Source organism: Patagioenas fasciata, chromosome 2 (genome assembly GCF_037038585.1).
Source record: "Patagioenas fasciata isolate bPatFas1 chromosome 2, bPatFas1.hap1, whole genome shotgun sequence".
NCBI lineage: Eukaryota > Metazoa > Chordata > Aves > Columbiformes > Columbidae > Patagioenas > Patagioenas fasciata.
The window spans coordinates 147,779,746-147,799,444 of record NC_092521.1 but is presented as its reverse complement, the minus strand read 5'-3'; the positions used below and the strand labels follow the sequence as shown (position 1 = coordinate 147,799,444).

Sequence of the window (19,699 nt, the reverse complement as noted above, 5' to 3'; positions counted from 1 at the left end):
TGGAAAACTGAATCAAATATGTTTATTAAATTCTACTCTTTTTAAAATGCAATACACTGGAATGTCATACTGCACCTTGTTATCAAAGAGGAGCCAGTCTTCTGGACACCCACCCTGTGGTGGTGGTGAAGTAGGAGCAACAGTTGGACGAATGGTACTGTTAAGCCTTTCACAGATGAATAACTCTAAACTGCCACAGTTGAGATCATTCCATGTACCTGAAAGTGAGTAAGAATAAAAGAAAAATAAAATGCAACTAAGACTGGGGTAAAAATTGTCCTTTTCTAAAGCAAATATATCACAGCAAGTAGAGCTGATTGCACTATTTGTATTTCTCTCCACCAGAAATAATGAGCAAATTTTATATATATTCCTGAGAACTTGGTCCTTGTTACGTTACTACCTGAGCTTCTCATATTCTTATAGTCCTCTGGGTTTCTTTTCTCTCTAAAGGAGTGTGATATAGGAATATAACATTGTCCTGGTTTTGTTAAAAAACAAGTTTCTCTTTTAGTGAATTTGCCTGTCAGCTAAAGCTTTCATATTAGCTGCATTTTCCTGGAGAACCAGATACATGTTTTGGTAAACATAGCAATGGAATGCAAAGTTATTGATAAGCATGGATGGACATCTCATGAGAGGGGTAACGAGAAACAGGTGACCAAGAAACTGACCAACTGTGTATAATGTTCCATTCACGTGAATACTTCATATAAAAGTGGGAGATCACGAGGATCTTATCCCTTTCCTTTTGTTTTTTTCGCTTTTCCTTATGGCCGACATCAGGAGAGGACCTTGTGAGTCATCCCTGCGAACTGAGGCCTAGTGAGAGACTGAATCCAGCTCCAGTTGGCTACAGAGTCCAGTCCAGGACTTTGGGTGCTGGCTCTGCAGTTGCTGAGACTTTCAAGATTGGTTTTGTGTATTTTGTATTATTTTCTCTATTCCTATTAGTAGCATTAGTAAAACATTTTTAATTTTTCCAACTCTCTTCTCTCCTTCTTTTCCTCCTGATTGCCTGTCCTTAGTGGGAAGGAGGGAGAGGGAGGGCCAAAAGAGGGAAGGAGGGGAGGAGAGGAGGTTAACAGTACATCTGCCAGGGTTTCATTGTCACCCCGCAATCTTAACCCTCGACAAACATTAACATCATCATCCCCATTTTGCAGATCATGAATGAATACGAAAATGGCATTTATTTCATTAGCTGCAGACAGTTACAAGGTAATTATCTAGAGCAGAACTATCCACCTCCTATGTTTAATGGACAGATTGTCATCATAATTCAGTGAAGTTAAGGACATAATTCATCTTGTCTTAGAAAAAAGATCTCCAAAACAGGACATAAAATTTACTCCCCAAAAGTGTTCACATCTATTGACCTCTAACAGAGCCTAGGAAGATTACCTTAGCTATGGATTTGAGACTAGAAATGTTTAAAAGTTAAAGAGATCAACTACTCCAAAGAAGACTAAGTGCTTGGCTAGTGTAAGCACAATTACTTCGAACTCTCTGTATTAAAAGATATTTGTAGTTATTTTAATTAAAATAGCGTATAGTATTGTTTCATAATAATCAAAACCATACCCAAGCCATAGATTTTTAGGAACTGCACAAATGATAATAGGTAGCTGATGTCCTCGAGAGGTAGTCATAAAATGGACAGAGGTTGGAGGAAAAACAATACTGACTCTATCTGCAAATGGTCTGATGTTTAAATTAATTGTTCATGATGAAATTTTCTGGCAAAACTAGGCATCAAATTGCAGATGTAATCCAATGTATTAGCTATGTCGAGCTGAATTTTTTAAAAGTGCATAAATGAAAGATGACAACATGATTTATTTTCCTATGCTTTTTAAACACTCCGTCAAACACCAGCTTGCTCATAATAACTTAGCCAGTCTCACACATACAGCCCTCCCAAGCCTACACCACCCTGCAGACCGAATGTTGTTACAGCACCCACCTGTTTGGGTATACATGACCACACAGTTTTCATCATTATTTGCAAAATTGGGTTCATTTGGAGCCCAGGCAACATAGTTCACTGGAGTCCCATCCATCCATCTGAAAGAAGTCATTTAGGGGCCATAATAATTCTTCATAAAGGACATAAGAGAGTTCTGTACTCTAAGTTTCCTATATCCTAGCTTACAAACATATATTGTTCTCTTGTAAAAGAAAAACACGACCTTCCACTTGGAATTAGTAAAAAATATCTTTATGTTAACTGCCTACTGTGTTGGCCTGGACCAAGTCTGAACTAATCACCTCAACCGGTGGTCCCAGATCTCTGAGCTCTGCTAGCCTGCAGGAAACACCCCAGTGCAGCACTGGACCTGGCTTTCCCTGGAGCACAGAAACACAAACCTGAGCCTCATTTAGTAATTTCCTGGGTCCAAAAACAACAATATAAGATCTTGTAGGGTAAGAGAAAGCCCTGAACCACATACTAGGGATCACTGGGAACCATCTTGTTAAACAAAGCAAATCTTTAATATCATCCAGCTATCATTTTCAGTCATGTAACAATAATTTCCTAGTTTGGTAATTCACAAATTTATTCTCAAAAAATAGACAAGAAAAAGGTTTAAAAGCCTCAGTGTACTGAAAGAAGAGTTAGGTGCAGAATCTGCCAAGACATAGAGCCTTCAGACAACATCAGCTCCAGGGCAGTTTAGTGTTTTCCAGTTTTGGAGACTAAGCAACTGTATGTGTGTATTTCCAAGAACACTGCAAATAAGGAATTTAACAGAACATCTCGTTGCTCCCACTTGTAAATCTTCCTCAGCCAAATAGGAAAAAGCAATACATAATAAACTGGGAGGAATGATATAGAGACAAATAATGGCACCGTCATCCAACAGGGAGGAGACTGAAACTAGTGAGCGAGCAAAGGAGAACTGGAAAAACAACAGTGTTTTCTGAGCAGTGGATGTGATGTAGAAGGCAGAAGTTCCAGGAGAGGAGACTATCCAGTGTCTCTGGCTTGTGGACAAGAAACAGATCCTCAAAGAACAGAAGAACATCTGAAATGAAGTGGCTGAGACTCATTTGACCAAGCTTCAAATCCCAGGAGAAGACAGAAAAATCGTGCCACAGGAGAAACGTGTCTGGTACTCATATAAGGCTCTGCGGGAGGGGTTGGGATATTCCCAGGGCACTTCACTCCTAAATACATTTGTAGAAGAGTAAAGACTCCATGTAGCCTGAAGCTGTCCTGCTCTGGGCTCTGACAGTACAACCATCTGGAAATTACCTTCCAGACAAGGGTTCTCCTGTAGTGATATTTCACCTCTAAAAACCACTGTGACGCCTGACTGCAGGTTTGGAGGGTTCTTTTTCTTTGATAATTTGAGTATTTGATAGTGTCTGCAAGTACCATCTGAAACATCCTAGAGACCTCCAACTATTTTTATCTTTCGTCTAACAAGGAAAAGGGGATGACTCTGCACTGACTGTGAGTGAACATCTCGGCCTCACAACAAAAAAACAAAGCATAGAACGAAAAGAAAGGGAAATGAATAGTGTTCCCCTGAGGATCAGGATCATATTTTAAAACTTTAAGTCAAGTCATGGCTCTAGACATATTTTGTCAGTCATTGAACTTCAACAGTTTCCTACAGCTAGCCATGCCGAATATTCACATTATAAGTCTGACAAATTTAATCTTTTTTTACTTACCGGAATGTCTTATCAAGGCTCACACTTAAGCCAATGTAAAAGCTATTCCCCCAGTCTTTATAGAAAATCTAAAACACAAAAAATAAGAATTTTAATGAGATATAAGAAAACAGATTTCAAATTAAATTAACAAGCTCTTAAAAACACTCTGCTTTCAGTTGTAGAATTTCATAGTATGCAATGTGCAGGGTGTTGTTGGTGATATGTGTCTGAACCTAAAAATGTAAAATTTTCCTCCAATTTCCAGTATTTAATTTAGAGGAAGGAATAAAAAAAAAAAAAAGAAAAAGTGGAATGGGATGAAAAAGAAATCGAGAACAGGTATGTTAAGAAGATAAGAATGACCTCTTAAGCAAGCTATAAAACAAAGTAATATTTTTCATAATTTTAAGAAAGCATAGTAAGAATTTATCAAAACGTTACAAGTTTTCTTGAAAAAAAGCTGACAATTTGTCTACATGTAGCAATTTATCAAAATCATGATTATGGTAAAGTTCCTGACCAGATAAGCCCATGAAATGTGACACTGTGGGGTTTGTTTAAAGATGGGGATCACTTCCTAATATTTCACAAACCAACTGAAAAAGGTGCCTCAGTGTCGGAGAGAACAGTGCATTTTTCAAGTAAAACATGTTTCTTACGTATTTCCAAAGAAAATTTTTTTCACTTTCACTTTCAATGACAGCAAGATCACCACCGTTCTTCTTGCAAAAGTTCCTGGCTTTTTCCACAGGCATGCGTTCCTTGCTGAAGTAGTATTCCGTTTGATTATATATTATCCAGTCATCTTCACTAACATTGTATTGAGCATCTGCAAGGTAAAACATTCAGCAGTCTGTAATAGAAATTAACATCATTGTGTGTTAATTTGTTTGTTATTGGAGGTACAAGACTTACGGAATGCGGAAGCAGGCTCTGGTTTCAGTGGTGTTCCTGCAATGTAAATAAATATCTGAGTATATTGCGTTTCTCAGACATGTCTCAATTTCCTGTATTTATACAGTTGTTGGCATTTTAATTCAAAGTAACAAAGTTAATCTTAAGAGTTACTCAGTGTGGTTATTTTTTGTCACAGAATTTCTCAGAATATACGAAAAAAAAAAAGGTGTTACACTCAGCAAACTACCATGTTATAGCTAATTACAAGTTAAGCTTAGAGAAGCTGTGCCCAACTGTGGGCTGTTCTATTTCACTTCCTCAGTACGCTGCATATACATTGCAAACTCACATGTGTATCTCATCTATTAATTCATAGTTTACAACTGGTTTTATTTAAATTAAAATGTATTAAGCATTTCATTGTGCTTGATGGTGCAGCTGACTCCACTACACACAGACAGTGTGATCCAACCTGGAAAGGATGTTCTTATCTGCTTCTAAAAGTTGCTTAAGGAAAAAAGTTATCTTACCTTTTTTAATTTGGCAAACATATTCCTGCATATGGTCACAAAATAAATCGTTCCAGTTCATACTAGTGTAGCCATTAAACACACCACATTTTTCATTTCCATCATAATTGTTTGGTTCTCCACTTGCCCATTTTTCAAAATTTACCTATTATGGAAATACAGCTTTGTTACTATTTTCCTTTTACAACGAAATAATTGTCTTATATCATCCTGTTAAAGAATGTACTACATTTGATTTCATGGTCCGTCTTGTGCTTTGATCCCAGGCCTTGTATGGAGAAGGACATGACCCTTGAATTTCATAAATGTTTCATCTGTGTATTTATAAGCCATGTTAGTAAGCCAAGAAGTTGCTGCACTTTTTGTTACCAGTAGAGATGAAGTTCTTCTGTCAAACTCTAGAAAGAATTATCTAAGTACCATCCTCTGACCCCTGGGTTGGTTATCCTGCTCTGATGTTTCAACCTGAGACAATCCATCAGTGCTGCCATACAGACGGGGGCCTTGCAGACCTTGCAGACTGCAAGTGCAGCCTCGTTTGTGTAGACATACAAAATTATTTCTAACACCAAATGACAAAAGGGAATTTAGAGATCAGGTTTTCTTAGATCAAGAAAGATGTTCCATCACCTTTGGTGTTGTTTCATTGCTCTACATGTCATGCTGTTATCTGTCACATTGAACTACCAAAAGACAAAAACTAATTTCTAGACTGCAATCAGGTAGTAAAGACCTAATGTCACTTGTGGCTTGTATAGAGTTGTGAGACCTGTCTGCCAAGATATACGTGGAAAATTACAAAAAAAATGGAACAATAAATTATTTACTCACTGGTGAGCCATCACTCCATGTAAATCCACTGTCAGAATCCAAGGCATTTAAACCCATCCAGTAAGAATGGAAAAGATAGTCTCTCTTTCTGAATGATTACAAATACAGATAATCAGACACAGTGTGAAATACAGAAGGAGAATATATATCATTCTATTATTCTCAGTGTTTTGATACTTGAAGTATCATCTGAGACAGTCTTATAAAGTAATCATTCAACTGTCACATCGGGAAAAACACACACATCTGGCAGGAAGCAGTGAAACACAGAGCTTCATGGGCAAGATCACTGGTGTCACAAGTCCACCAATACTGATTTAAATGAAAATACATTCTCAGGTCTTGGTTCTACCAAGGAGCTTGGGCATCCAAATTCAGATCTGTCTGTAGTTGATTTAAACATTTATATTAGAACATCAATAGATCAGGCTTTCCTCAGTCTCCCAATTTTTCCCTTTAACTAAGGAAAGAAAGTAGCACAAACTATTCTTTTAATCAGGGTATTTCATGTGGTGATTAACTACAAATGAGCTGAAAAGATCAGTTTTATCTCTTCGAACTAAAGAGAGCTGAAACCAGTATTAATGGTCCTTCTTTCATGTTTGTGTATGTTCAGGCTACTTCAATGCATAGCGCCACCTTGTCCTCATTTCCTTCCGCCATTTTGCAAAGATATTAACTATCTTTGCAAAGTAGAAACTGACCCCTAGAAACCCATTGTGTCTTTCAGAAAGGTAATTTTTAAAATGTTTGGGGTTTTTTTCCCTATATTTAAACAATGGACTGTGTAGATACTTACAAGCTAGCTATCAGGTCTTGTTCTTCTTCGCTGTGAATACAGGCCAGATCTCCTCCAATGGCTCTGCAAAAATCTCTTGCACCAAACCATGTTTGCATTTTGTCCCTTCCTCCCTGAAAAATCTATAAAAAGTGGAAAATTAAATACTGTGCTGCGTATTACAGAAATTTAGAAACTGAATTCTGGGCTTCTATCTTTCTTCTGGTCTCCTGGTCTCTAGTTTCATCACTTACTATTTTATTATGAAACCATAGGTCTGTGTCCATCTATCAAATTTAATTATTACAACTTTGCTTTTCTTGTCATCTCAGAGTCCCTGTCACTCCAAACTTCAATTAACCTAAATACAGCACCTGTGAGCACATCCCTAACCTTCCACCCAGGGGTGGCTGGAGACCTGCTACCACAGACCACCTCTCAGGCAGGCAGGGTGAAATCCACCTTCCATGCATACACAAAACATATTCTCTTTTGAAATGACAAGCGTTCACATTCAGAAATTAAACACTTACTTTGAAGCAGGAGCTGCTCTGAGGAATGGATTTCCATCCCTCTGGGCACGATGGAAGAGGGGTTGTTGTTGGAGGAGGAGGGGGGCTCGCTCCCTCCACCAACTGCTTGCACAGAAACATGTTTGTTTCTTCACAGTTCAAAATGTCCCATAATCCAGCTGAAGTTCCTGTTATCATGGCCACGCAGCCTGACTCTCCTCCTTCACAAAACATAAAATTTTTAAATTGTATTAATAAATAGCTGCATCTTCTCAAAGCATGTGCTACTTAATTAACTGTAACCTGTCCCCACTGTGGTTGGATGCCAATAGTTCACAGTAGCTCACATACATTTCAATGAAATTATAAATAAATTGTATTAAATTCTTTTTACATTATACTATGACTCATCTATCAAAACCATCAAAAAACAAAGAGTGAATGAGACCAACAGATGCATATGGTTCTGGATGGTCTACTGGAAGGAGTTTCCATGATCTCTGGTTTAATTCCTTCGGCACAAATGGGAACTTGAAATGATATTTCTGTCACTTTATGCTAGTAGAGTTTCAAACTCGCTGTTTAGCTTTCAAACCCTCGCTTCTCGGGCCCCCAGAGTAGAGACTGCCTGTCATGGCACGTACCGGGCATTCCTGCGTTCCAATGAGTGAAGGTGACAGGGTCCTCGCTGACCCACTTGAATGTCCCGTGCTCCTCTGTGTCTGAGAGACCAATCCAGAAATATTTTGCCGGATTGAATCCAATTACAGAAGTCAAAAAAGCTTGTTCATACCTGTGAATAATGAGTATGAAGCTGTTGTATCACATTTTATAGTAATTTCTTCAAACAATTCATTGTAGCAAATCTGGTAAAGGTTATTTGTTAATGTGAGGGAAAAGACAAGTACGGATTGAAGCAAGGGTAATGATTTTACTTTTATAGTTCTAATCATCATAAAAAATATTTTTTATTTTATATTTTGGTAACATAAATCATGTTTAGGCTGTAGAGTGATTCTATTCCCCTTTTGCACTGCACGATGGACAACACAACTTGTCTTAACGCATGTATATTATTTATTCTGTATAAATAAGTGTTGCAGTGTTTTATAGAGCTTTACGATAAGGTCTAGCTCTTTAAATCTTTTTACTCTAGGGAAAAAAATCTACTTAAATTCTAAAAAAGGGTAAGTTTCCATATCCCCCTGTTGCAAAGGAAAAGCTGAAAAGCTCAGATCCAGAAGAAATAAATAGTTCCATGCTTATCCGTCTATTTTTAGTACAATAAGTTTTAAAACAACCTTGCAATCTGGGGTTGTTGGAGGACTGACTCAATTTTTCAATTCCTGGAGTCAAAAACAGTTTGGTGTATAGTAGCAATGGCTTGACTGTTCTTATTGATGACATAAAGCCCCTAATGTCTTTTGTAATACTTCTTCAGTTCTACCATAAACTTTCCAGCAAAGCAGTGCTGTGACACTAACCGCTATGAATAACTGCAAAGAAAGAAGAGATTTCTGTTTGACCCTTCTATTTCAGTTGCATGTGCTAAAGGACAAGAATTATGTTTCCATACCTGTCTCTCACAGTAGCCAGGTAACCTTTGTTTTTTTCACATATTTGTTTTGCTTCTGAAAATGTTGCTGGCAGCTGCCCCACAGAGTAGCAGTAGAAGCCGTGTTTCATCCAGCCCTGTCAGGGTTAACAGCAGAAATGCACAGAGGTGCTGTCAGATTGAGCAGGACACTTATAAAAGCCATGTTAATACCACATCCCAAGGCAGAATTAGTCTCAGAAGTCATGAGAAGAAATGAAGAGGATAATCAAACATAGCTTTTGTAAGCACAACTGTATGTCTTGCCCCTTGATGAAGGACACACAAAGGGTCTTTGTGAGCAGTGGGCCATGGTTATTACTAGGAGCTGCCAAGCACACTTACAGCCACTTTGCAGGTCCTTGGGTAAAAGCCTGCTCTGATTTCTCACTGTGTAAGTGTAGCTGTTGCAAGAGGCTACAAACGATCTCCAAAACAGTTGGCTCAAATATTCCTACCTCCTGTGGCACTGAGAAGGCTGCATGCAATGCAAGACCAAGGAGTTACACCATGAGAAAATACTGACATGTTCTGCAGAGAGTGTCTTTTATAGATGACGTGATCAGTTCTGGCTGGGAGAGAGCTGACTGAAGTGTGTGTGTAAGCGAGGGGGAAAATAAGAAAACAAACAAACAAATAAACAAAAAGTCAAACTAAATTTTGATTAAATAAATGAAAATCCCTATTAGTCTAAGAAATATCAGCACATACAAAATTAACAGTTTTCTAGAGCTCCACCAAGAAGCTGTGACACTTGCCATCATGGAAGTGAAAGTATGTTGCAACCACCTTTCACTGCTTTGTTTTACACTTACTTTCTGGCAGCCTGGGTAAGTAACCTCAGTTTCCCCTGGTTCTTCTGCCAAAGGCTTCCTTTTACAGATATAACCAAGTTTTGTTTCACAAGGACTGTCAGCCCAGGATCCATCCTGTGCATGGTAAGAAGAAAGCACAAAGTGAAATCTAAAGAAAATCCAGATCCAACAGGAATATTCACTATCCTCAGACATGAATCCTTCTCTCTTCATATGGCCAAGGCTGTTTCAGCTCTCTTCCTTGCCCTGATGCTCTCTCCAAAACCTCCAAATGGGCAACACAATAAAGACAGTGAGGGCCACATTTCCTCAGAGGTGTGAGAATGAGGTTTGAATGTCCTGAGGGTTCAATGGTTGATGAGATGGGGGAGGAAACAAGATGTTCCTCTATTCTCACCAGCATAGTATTTATGCTCATATAACCGGTTGACAGTAGCAAGGAAATGCTGGATAAACTAAACATAAAATATTAAAAATGTATTATTTAAGGCTTTTCCCATAGTATTATGCTGTATCATTCTAAGCTTAGTGTAAAACAAGATATTTTTTGTACCTCCAGTAATATGAGCCTCCAAAGTAGCTCTAATAAACCTATATTTTAGGTGTTTTAGGGGAAACATAAGAAAGCCCCTGCTCCAAGAAGCATATTATGCAGCTATGAACAGCCATATTGAATGTGAATGATGAGTTACTTCAATCAATTTCAGATGGGAAATTTTCTGTAACTGTTACAGAGCAGATCGTGTCTCAGCACAGCACACTGCTTCTGGTGGGCCACCATACACTTTCCTAGATGTGTCTCCATTATTCCTCCACACTAAAATATTCTGAATTAAACCAAGTTCATAAAAATCTTCAAAGCACTTGTCCCTTTTACTTTTTTTCATTTGTTTTGTCACAGGTATTTCCTTTTTGGGGCACAAAGAAGAGAAGAAGCCATGAAAGTGGGAGAGGGATTTTTACCTCTCCCTTCATAATGACACAGTCTGCCTTATTCCGCGTGTGGGTTGGCTCTCCGTGGTGCCATTTGGTGTAAGTCACAGGTGTCCCATCACTCCATTCAAAATACATTGGAACCCTGAAGTCATTTAGACCAATCCACAGCTCATCATCTGGTTCTGGGAACAGAAATGTAATTGTAGGTAGGTGAATGTTTTAAAATGGAACAACCACATCTTACACTCACTTTTGACTCTTTAAAAAGCATTTAAGGTCATAGTTTCATTGATTAAATGAATAATAGAAACAGTATAATTCCAGATATAAAAAATTGACCTGCAGGAATACTCACTGTACCCAAGCTGAGACACTGTAAAACTGTACTCCTCAATATTATGAATGCTCGCCAGATCTCCGTCTTCTTTTCTACAGGAAGACTGAGCTTCTTTCCATATTTTGAGTGTTCTGTAAATTCTATAGCAATGACCTGCATAGGCCACCCATCCCCTCGGGCACTTAAACGGCTTAAAGTCACCTAAAAAAATAATTTCAAAACAATTAATGAGCAGTCCTATTCAGTGATTTCTTTTAATCAAAAAGAAAATTACCTGTACTGATATGAATTTGAAATATTGGAGCACATACTGGCAGAGGAGAGAAGCATTTTTGCTTCTCTGAGGATCTGAGGATTCTGAGGATCACCAAGAGCACAAACCAGATTTTTCCATCCACATTGTGCTGGAAGCTACCCAAAAACTCTTTTACAGAATGGAATAACTACAAAGTAATTTGGAATGCAAACTTGCAGGGCACAACTTTCTGTTTTACAGAAAAGAGCCTCTTTTCCTACACAGGGACCTTATCTTGGCGAATTTTGGAGATTTTCTAAATTTTTTTCTCTGGCTACATCAGCCGCTCATCAGCCAGTGGAGCTCCTGCACAGCCCAAATCGTATATCAGAGAGCCCAGACATGTTCATGTTATATCAGATGTGTCAGAAATCCCAGGTGCCCAGAAATGCAGCACATTTCCTTCAGCAGCTATTTTTTGGTGCAAATTAACACCAACCGTCTTTCACTGCTTTGAAGGTTCACATGATCTGCACCTATGTAGTAAACTGAAGAGGGCAGAATGTGCGCTCAGCATTGGTTTGTGATCAACCACATTGTTCAGTGCTGCCTGGACATGGTTTTGACCTGTGCAAACTTGCATTCCCCTAGGCAACATCCAGGTATGGTTTGGAGGTTGACATCAGTCAGAAACTATGCCCAGTAAGCTGTCCAGATGCGGCCAGAATCTTCACAATGCCAACCATGATGTTCCATTCATGCCGTGAGCCAGAAAATAATCCTATATAGTAGTATATGTGTAGCTGAGGGAGTTACTGTAGGGAGAGTAGTGTGTTGGGAATTCCCAAGTTAAGTAATTGCACACCATTCTCTTCACATAGATAAGACCCAGTTCTCCTGAAGTGGAAAGGGAGCTCAATTGGGAAAAAGTGCCGGTCCCACATTCTGAATTTTTCCTTTCAGAATAGAGCAAAAAGCATCAGAGAGAGCAGGAGGAACATGAACTCTGGCTCGTATCTTTTTCCAAAACACACCTTTAGCGTATTTCTCAGAGCACAAGATATTCATCAGCATTTTGTGTTCTGCGTAATATGACTAAATCCATAATCCTGCCTTCTTTAGCACCCTTTCAAAATTATTAACAACATCTAGATATGATCTTTAAAATAAGCCAGAAAATAAAATCCTTCTCAATGTTTGACCCAGGCCAATAAGTGTAACCCCTTTGTTTTGATAATATACTGTCATTTCATATATGTCATCCTCCTAGTATTTCCCACTCACTGCAAAAATAGCCTTATTTTCTTATGAACTTACCTGAGGTAATAGTGGAGGAATCTGAGGAGGAGTTTCTCTTTTGGCAGATATATCCGAGTTTCCGATCACACACCTGGTTTTCCCATTTGCCATTCCTACCTTGGAAGGTCCCACATATTTTTCGAGATTCCACAGAGGGATTTCCTTTAGGAAAGAGACACAACATACAGAGAATCTCTCTGTTAACACTGACAGTTTTCACCTCATCACAAGAAGGAACATGAACATCTTTTCCAAGCTGCAAAGCCACAGGTGTCTTCTGTTTTAGAGTGATACTCCCAAGTGAGGAAATGAGGGAGCACCACTGGGGTGGCCAAGAGGGACATTTCAAACATGAGACTCATGCCTCTTCTCCCATGCACTGCTTAAGAAGAAGTTCAGTGTGTTTGAAGTACTGCTGCATGCAGAAAAAACATTATACAAATAAAGTTTTTATATAAATTCCTTATAGGGTGGTAGTATTGCAAGTATTGCAACAACTCAAGATTCTTTACTGGACATGAAATTCCACAGAAGCGTTCACCCTTTGGATCTCCCTGTTGTCACAACAGTTGTTATGAAAATATATAATATGGCAACATGCAAAATAGTGACTTATATCCTAAGAAAAGACTGGAAACTTACTAAGATAATGTATAGCAGATAAGTGTCATAAGCGGTAAGTGAGGAGAAAAAAATGAAAATATTTTTAATGCAATGTTTCTATTCTTTGTTTTTTCTCTTTTCTTTAAATTATATAATTCTTCATGAACTTTTACTTTGGTTTGATAAAGTGCCTAAGGAGAAAAGTGTGAATGGAAAAAATAGAATGAGGTGTAGATATTTGGTTTTTATTACTTTCTTGTGTGAGCTATCTACTTTTTCTAGGAAAAATAGAATTAATGATGATCTGTCTCTGGTGTGATCCCTCTTACAGTAATATTGTACCTTTCCCATAATCCCCTGTATGCTATGCAAATTATATGAAACCAAAAGAATCAGGTAACAGGAATTTGGGGAAGGGAAGAGAATTTTGGCCCAGATGCTGCTCATCATTTCAGAAAAGTGCACTTACCTGGAGCCCAGTTTAGGTATCTGAAAGGCCTGCCCCCAATCCATTGCCAGCCACTGTCAAGTGCACTGAAAAGACCAGTCCAAAGCTTCGCATTGACACCCAGGTCACTAGTGAGACCTAAGTGACCAAAAGAAATGAACTGTCAAGTCTTTACTTCTGATTTTGTAAGTTATCCAATAAAACTTGAAATATAATTTTAAAAGTTGAAAAACTGTTATAGTTGCTTTTTTTTTAACATAGGTTAGATTTTTTTCTACTATTGTAATACTTTTTTTTTGTGAGAAAGTGACAGGATTTTTAAGGATGTCACTAACACCTGTTTTCACAAGGTAAATATAAGTATCCATATTAAAGGTCTTGGAGCTGAGCTACATTGTAACTGTATGCAATAATTTGTTTGTTGGTTTGCGTGCTTTACCTAATAAATACATTTCTTCATGAAGGTCTGTGACACTTAACAATTCTGCATTCTGCTGCTGGCAGCTTTTTCTTGCTTGGTGCCATGTCAAAAGTGACTCTGAGTTTATCTGATAGTGGGTTTCTGTCACAGGATTTGTTTTCCAAAGGTTGCTGTGGATGGTGTCTATAAAATATAACAGTAACTTAGAAAGATAATCGTACTTGCTAAAACAGAAAATAAAATCTTCATTGCTGACTGAAACTATGCGACTCCATGATTTACTAAGTTTTTACACAGATTGTCCCACATTTATACTTTGTCTATTCAATATTAATGATAAATTAAGAGCAGAAGCAATTATTTATCCTTACCTACCTAATTTTTCTTCCCAATCACCTGGGAAGCAGGGGTGAAGGGGCAGGGTATTTGGGCTGGGGTTACTGGGCAGCTGCATTGGATGATGTGTGGGTGGAAGGAGCACTGAAGGCAGGTGAAGGCCACTGCCTGTGTCCTGCACTGTTTCATTTGCTCCAGCCCTCCTGTTCTCTGCTCCATGCTATGACACACCACTGTCTCCTGCTTCCCCATCTCACCTTCCTCATCCGTTGCACTTCTTGCTGCCTTCCGTTTGCCCTTTCTTCTCACCTACTCCTTTCTCCATCAGGCCCAGTCACCACCCTCATAATACTCCCCATGTGCACCAGTCTCAGGAATGCTGTGGGACTACTCATCTCAGCTGGAGAAATAGTGAGAGTGAAGAGCAGACACCTCAGTTGGCCATTTCCTAGCTCACCAGTGAAGCAGGCTAGCCAGAGTCCAGCTCACTGTCCAATGCCACTTCCACAGCTCAAGGAGATTTTGACCACGAAAATAGATGAAACTTTTGCTTAATGTCTTTTCTGAAATCTTTCAAAGTAGATTACCTTTTAGCGGACAATTTCCAAACAATTGGTCTTTATCAAAATCTGAAGAAGTTGCACACCAGAAAGAGCCTGCATCATCACTCCGAGGGACGCACTCAGCGTACCATTTACCATTGAGCTTAAAAGGAAACATACAAGGTGCACCAAAGGCATTTCCTCCCAATGTATAGATTTCTGTGGAGACAAACACAGAGCAATAGCAGTCAGTGGGTGTCAGATGATCACTGTGGTGTCTGCTCATAGGCAGCACTTTGTGAACACAGCTGAGTTGTGCATGAGCTCAACACAGCAGCACTTCATTAGTACAAAGAATTCCCAGGCTGTTGTGCCAATTAGATGTGACTATGGTAAGACTCAAATAACCCTTAATTTGCCCTCTAACTGTTTTCTGTCTTTTTCTTTTAATTGCTGTCTGAACAACTGCATCAGAGGTGCTTGTGACCCAGCTTCTCCATTGCATACACACTTCTGTTCTTAGATATTCAGGATCTTTTCCTCTGTATGGTTGAAGAGATTTGGAAAGGAGATATCAGAGTATTTCTATTGGTCTCTGTGAAAGCAAGTTATATCTTAAATCCGCAAGTGACTCTGCTGGGAAGTGATCCTCCCATCTCTATGCTGCTATCTGAACAAAATTATAACAAACTTAATTCCAGCTGCAACTGTTGTAGGGCACAGCAACAATTTCATCCCTTGTTATTTAATTTCCCACCCTACCAGACTCACAGTAGAAAGGAGATTAATCACTCAAGCCTGGATGTCAACTCTACATAGCCCCAGAGAGATAATGGTGCAGGAAAAGGAGATCTGACTCTCCAGTGTTCCTTTGTCGACCTTATTGCACCTTAAACCATTAAAACACTGTCTCTGCTTTTGCTTTTTCCTACTTTTTCGTTTTTGCTGAGCCTGGGAAACACCAGGTAAGTACTGTTAAAAGTTGATCACATCTATGTTAACTAGAAATTAACTTCTTAGAGATAGTACATGGTCAAACCAATTGATAGCATCAATAAATATTTAAATATAACACAATCCTCACTTCTTCTACAAATCGATCAGACAATTTTGAAACAGTCATAGATTTCTTCCTGCTGTTACTATATAAACAGTACTCCCATTCTTCGTTATGATTGTGTCATAAGCTTTTGTCATTTTATTCTTTCATTTGACAGAATTGCACTTTTCAAGCTATGCAGAAATGTATACAGTTATGTTTGCCTTGCATTTCTACACCCTATTTGTAGGCAGCTCTGCTACTGATGTTACTGTAAGAAAAAGTTTGTTGCATGACAAGTAGGCAGCAGAATGCTTTGTAAATAGGGGCAGACAAGTTACCTAGAAATAGGGATTAATTTTTAGTACTCACCCTCATAACGTTGGGAGCACACGCTATATTCGGTTCCATGGATTTTCCACTTGCTTCCTTTGCCCAATGATCTGGACAGCCTGATTTTCTTCCCCTTCCCTTTGCCGTAGTTGAAAAATAATTCCTTGCCATGGGTTGCAAGTGTCCCATTTCTACATTCCCACCACTGGAGCTCATTCGTCCTGTTGCAGGACTCCAATGTGACGGCAGCCTCGTCAGCCTTGGTGAGCACTCCCAGGCACAGCTTGAGTGCCATGCTCAGCAGCTGCGTGGCGGAGACCCACCTGAACTTCTGAAACTCATTGCGCTTATCACAAGTAGTAGTTATGACTGAGCTAGAGTTTTGAGCTTCGGCGCAGAGCTTGCTGTCTTCATTGTAGATTGAAAATATTCCACTGTCTATAAAATAAAATGAGAATGCAAACATCTGACAAGAGCTTTCCAAGCAGATAAATCAGTTACTTGCGATTTGACGATCTGTTATAATAATAATTAAAAAAAAGAGAATATATATCATATATAAAGAAATCAAGGGAAGTTCATCATCAGTATGAAAGATATTCATCAACATGTTCTTCAGATGCAAGCAACACAGAAGCTGGACATGTTGCTCTTTCAAGAGAAATTGCTCTTCTTCACGTTTCTCCTTAAAGGACACTGTTCTCAAAATGCCAATGATCTCTATTAAATTTCATGAGTTCTTCAAAGTTCCACCTCCACACAGCATATTAAATAAGCTTTAATTTTGCAAGTAAAAGGATTTTTTTCTTTAGAGTTATTAAAAATATTTTACATACTCAAAATTCAACCATTTTTACATTTGCTCTGGAATGACATTGTGGTTTTCAGCTCATCCAGCAAGTAGGGTATTTTTCAGTTTTCATTAATTATTATTGAAATTTTTGGCAACTGCAAAAAGACATTTCTTCACAGAGTTCAACTTGTGAATTTCTTGGGTGGGAAGCCACAACTTGCAGCATCATCATTTCAGTTCTGAGCACAGTTAGGCTAAGTAAGTATCCTGAGTGCCATTAATAGTTACACTTGTAAATAGAAACATGAGATGCTACACAACAATGATTTGTTTCTTAAAACTGACTTCAACAAAGGGGCACAACTTCAGCCTGCACCAAACTTTGACTATTTCTGCAGCTTGCTTTGCCTCCCCTAGCTCCCCACTATGTGACAGCAACGTCGACCAACTCACTCTGCTGTGCCACTGAGTTTTCCTGCCACCCAGGCTTTCTTGCCAGGAGTGGAATAGTTAAATGGGGCCTTCATAGTCGCCCCCAGCCCAGAGCTGCCAGGGAACGCCTGAACAGCGTTGGTGCTGTTTCTCTGAATGACTGCAGAGCTGAACAAGCCAGATGGCACTTCCTCCAGCACAGCTCTCCTACTGCAGTGATTCTTCAGAAGATTAGCAGGGGATGCGTTAGAGCCAGCTTGGTCTCACCCAGAAACACACACAGAAGAAATTCTTCAGTACTGGATTAGATCAGTGTTGGCCAGTCCCTGCTGCCATTCAAGCAATAGCACAGGTCCCTGCAGTTCTCCACCTGAGAGCGTCCTGCAGGAAGGAGCTGCAATCACAGTGACATTTGTTTTCCACTCAGCAGTAAGAAGCTTTTAAGGTCCTTCCTAAAGCCATCAGGTTGGAAGTAAGATTCCAACACGCAATGATCAGTGTGCCATAGTCTGCCTGAGCTGCCTAAGAAACCTGGAAGCACACATCAGCCAGGGGTTCTATCCATGCTGAGAGGACAGTGCCCTGGACATCTGAGCAGTTCTAACCTCCAATGGAGCAATTTAAGATCAGGTTTTGTCCACGTTCAGCTGAATTTCAAGAATCGGCACTGCCCAGGTTACGTCCACATCTGCTGGCATATTTCTTTCACTCATACATCACCTTGAAAACTGGGTTAAGGAAACAAAAGGCCTGTATAGATACCACTAAGTTTAAGAGCTGAATGTAACTGTTTCAGATTACATGCTGTGACTAGATCTAAACTCACTGTCCACCAAGGAGAACATCAGGAAAGCATGAGAAAGAACTTGCAAACCTCCATACTCAGCAGAGGACAAGGACTTACCAGACATTTGAAGAGATGTAGTAAAAGAAAAGAGAAAAATCAGGAGCAGGAAAACAGCCATGGCCAAACACTTCACTCTCTTCTTCTCTTCACCTCAAATTGATGCTGAAGACCAAATCTGTGCCTTTCAAGATAACTGTTCTGCACTGAACCAAAATGAGAAATCCTTTTTGGTTAAGACCCGACAGATACTGGGAAGTTCTGAGCCGCAAATAAGGAACTCTATCATGTCACATGAGTAATTTTGAAATAATATGTTAATGAATAAACTTTGCTTTCTAAGCCAGTTTATCTGCTGCATAGAAGTTTTATCTTCCATGGAAATATGAGATCTAAGAGGTAACACAGGTAACATTTTAGTGAGGATTTTTGGAGACATCCCTTACAATTCAGGATCTTTATTTTTATGAAGAAGGTGACATGAATGTCTCCTTACTGAAAATAAAGGAAAAAGGTAAAAAAATAAGAGGAAGATTAATCAATGATGAAAAAGGACAGAGTGCCATGCAGTACTGTGAAAAATTGGCTGATACACCATGCAAATAAAGTATCTAGGACCCTGGAATCAGAGAGAACTAGAACTCCTGCGTCTGCAGAAAAGTTGTAGATAATAGGGTGCCTTTCCAGGAGTCACCTGTGCCTTCTTTTGCTCCATTCCTGACTATATGTAAGAGCAATACACCCAAACTGATAAAAACAGCTGAAGAAAATCCAAAATGAAACCACCCTGTTCTAGGAAGAATGTAACTAGAAAAATGGTGGATTTTCAATTATTGCTAGAGAAGAAAACTAAACTGATAAGGAATACTGCCTCATTTTTCATCCTGCCAGGCTGTCAAAGTTTGCACCCCAAAAATGGCATGTGCTTCAGGCATTCTGACAAAATTCCAATTTTTACTTTGAAAAACCTTTATGATAGGCAAAATAATTAGAATCACAGAGAGTGTAGGGAAAATACGCTCCCAGGGAAGGTTTACATCCATTTGCATATGGGCTTTGAAAAACCCTACTTCCCTTATCTTCAGGGGAGCCTGGTTTGGGGTAACTGCTCTAACATTATATTTGCAACAAGATTTCCCCTGAAAATTGCTGCTTTTGCAGGCAATGAAAACCCTAGATGCCTGCATGAAGATGTGGGATCCTGCTTCTGTTGTTCTGAGTCTGATGCAGATGGACAACTCACTGAGTTTAAAAATGTACATGGCGAATTAGAGTAGAAAAATAATTACAACAGTGAGAGAAAGTAATGAGACGTGAAGGCCAGCAGGTACAGCTAGAGCAAAAACATGGAAACAATGGGAGTGTGAGAAGGAGCCTGGGACCTGAAGAAAGTGGAACGAAAGAGAGGGCTGCCTCCGCTAAGCAGCAGACGGTCAGTCACTCAGTGAATTATGATACATATACAAAGACGGCTGCAC

The 19,699-nt window shown here is 39.2% G+C and overlaps 1 protein-coding gene across 4 annotated transcripts in view; it reads right to left on the bottom strand.

Annotated features, from left to right (window-relative positions):
• LOC136098434 (macrophage mannose receptor 1-like) overlaps positions 1-18,918 on the bottom strand; it is a 33,209-nt gene extending 14,291 nt beyond the window's left edge. For 2 of the 4 annotated variants that reach the window (XR_011737757.1, XM_071805194.1), the window contains exons 1-20: positions 18,282-18,917; positions 16,192-16,590; positions 14,826-14,999; positions 13,921-14,085; positions 13,503-13,619; positions 12,449-12,592; positions 10,915-11,097; positions 10,587-10,741; positions 9,624-9,737; positions 8,791-8,906; positions 7,859-8,007; positions 7,236-7,435; positions 6,724-6,845; positions 5,925-6,012; positions 5,094-5,238; positions 4,582-4,617; positions 4,326-4,495; positions 3,685-3,752; positions 1,967-2,067; positions 76-218 (exon numbers count right to left, since the gene is read on the bottom strand). Coding sequence is in view for 3 of the 4 variants with exons in the window: in XM_071805194.1 (XP_071661295.1) it covers positions 76-218; positions 1,967-2,067; positions 3,685-3,752; positions 4,326-4,495; positions 4,582-4,617; positions 5,094-5,238; positions 5,925-6,012; positions 6,724-6,845; positions 7,236-7,435; positions 7,859-8,007; positions 8,791-8,906; positions 9,624-9,737; positions 10,587-10,741; positions 10,915-11,097; positions 12,449-12,592; positions 13,503-13,619; positions 13,921-14,085; positions 14,826-14,999; positions 16,192-16,590; positions 18,282-18,342 (2,850 nt within the window). In the remaining variant the exon portion in view is untranslated. Of the gene's footprint in view, positions 1-75; positions 219-1,966; positions 2,068-3,684; positions 3,753-4,325; positions 4,496-4,581; positions 4,618-5,093; positions 5,239-5,924; positions 6,013-6,723; positions 6,846-7,235; positions 7,436-7,858; positions 8,008-8,790; positions 8,907-9,623; positions 9,738-10,586; positions 10,742-10,914; positions 11,098-12,448; positions 12,593-13,502; positions 13,620-13,920; positions 14,086-14,825; positions 15,000-16,191; positions 16,591-18,281 lie in introns of all 4 variants that reach the window. The other 2 variants (XM_071805193.1, XM_065831847.2) reach the window with 2 other exon arrangements.
• Positions 18,919-19,699: the final 781 nt, after the last annotated feature.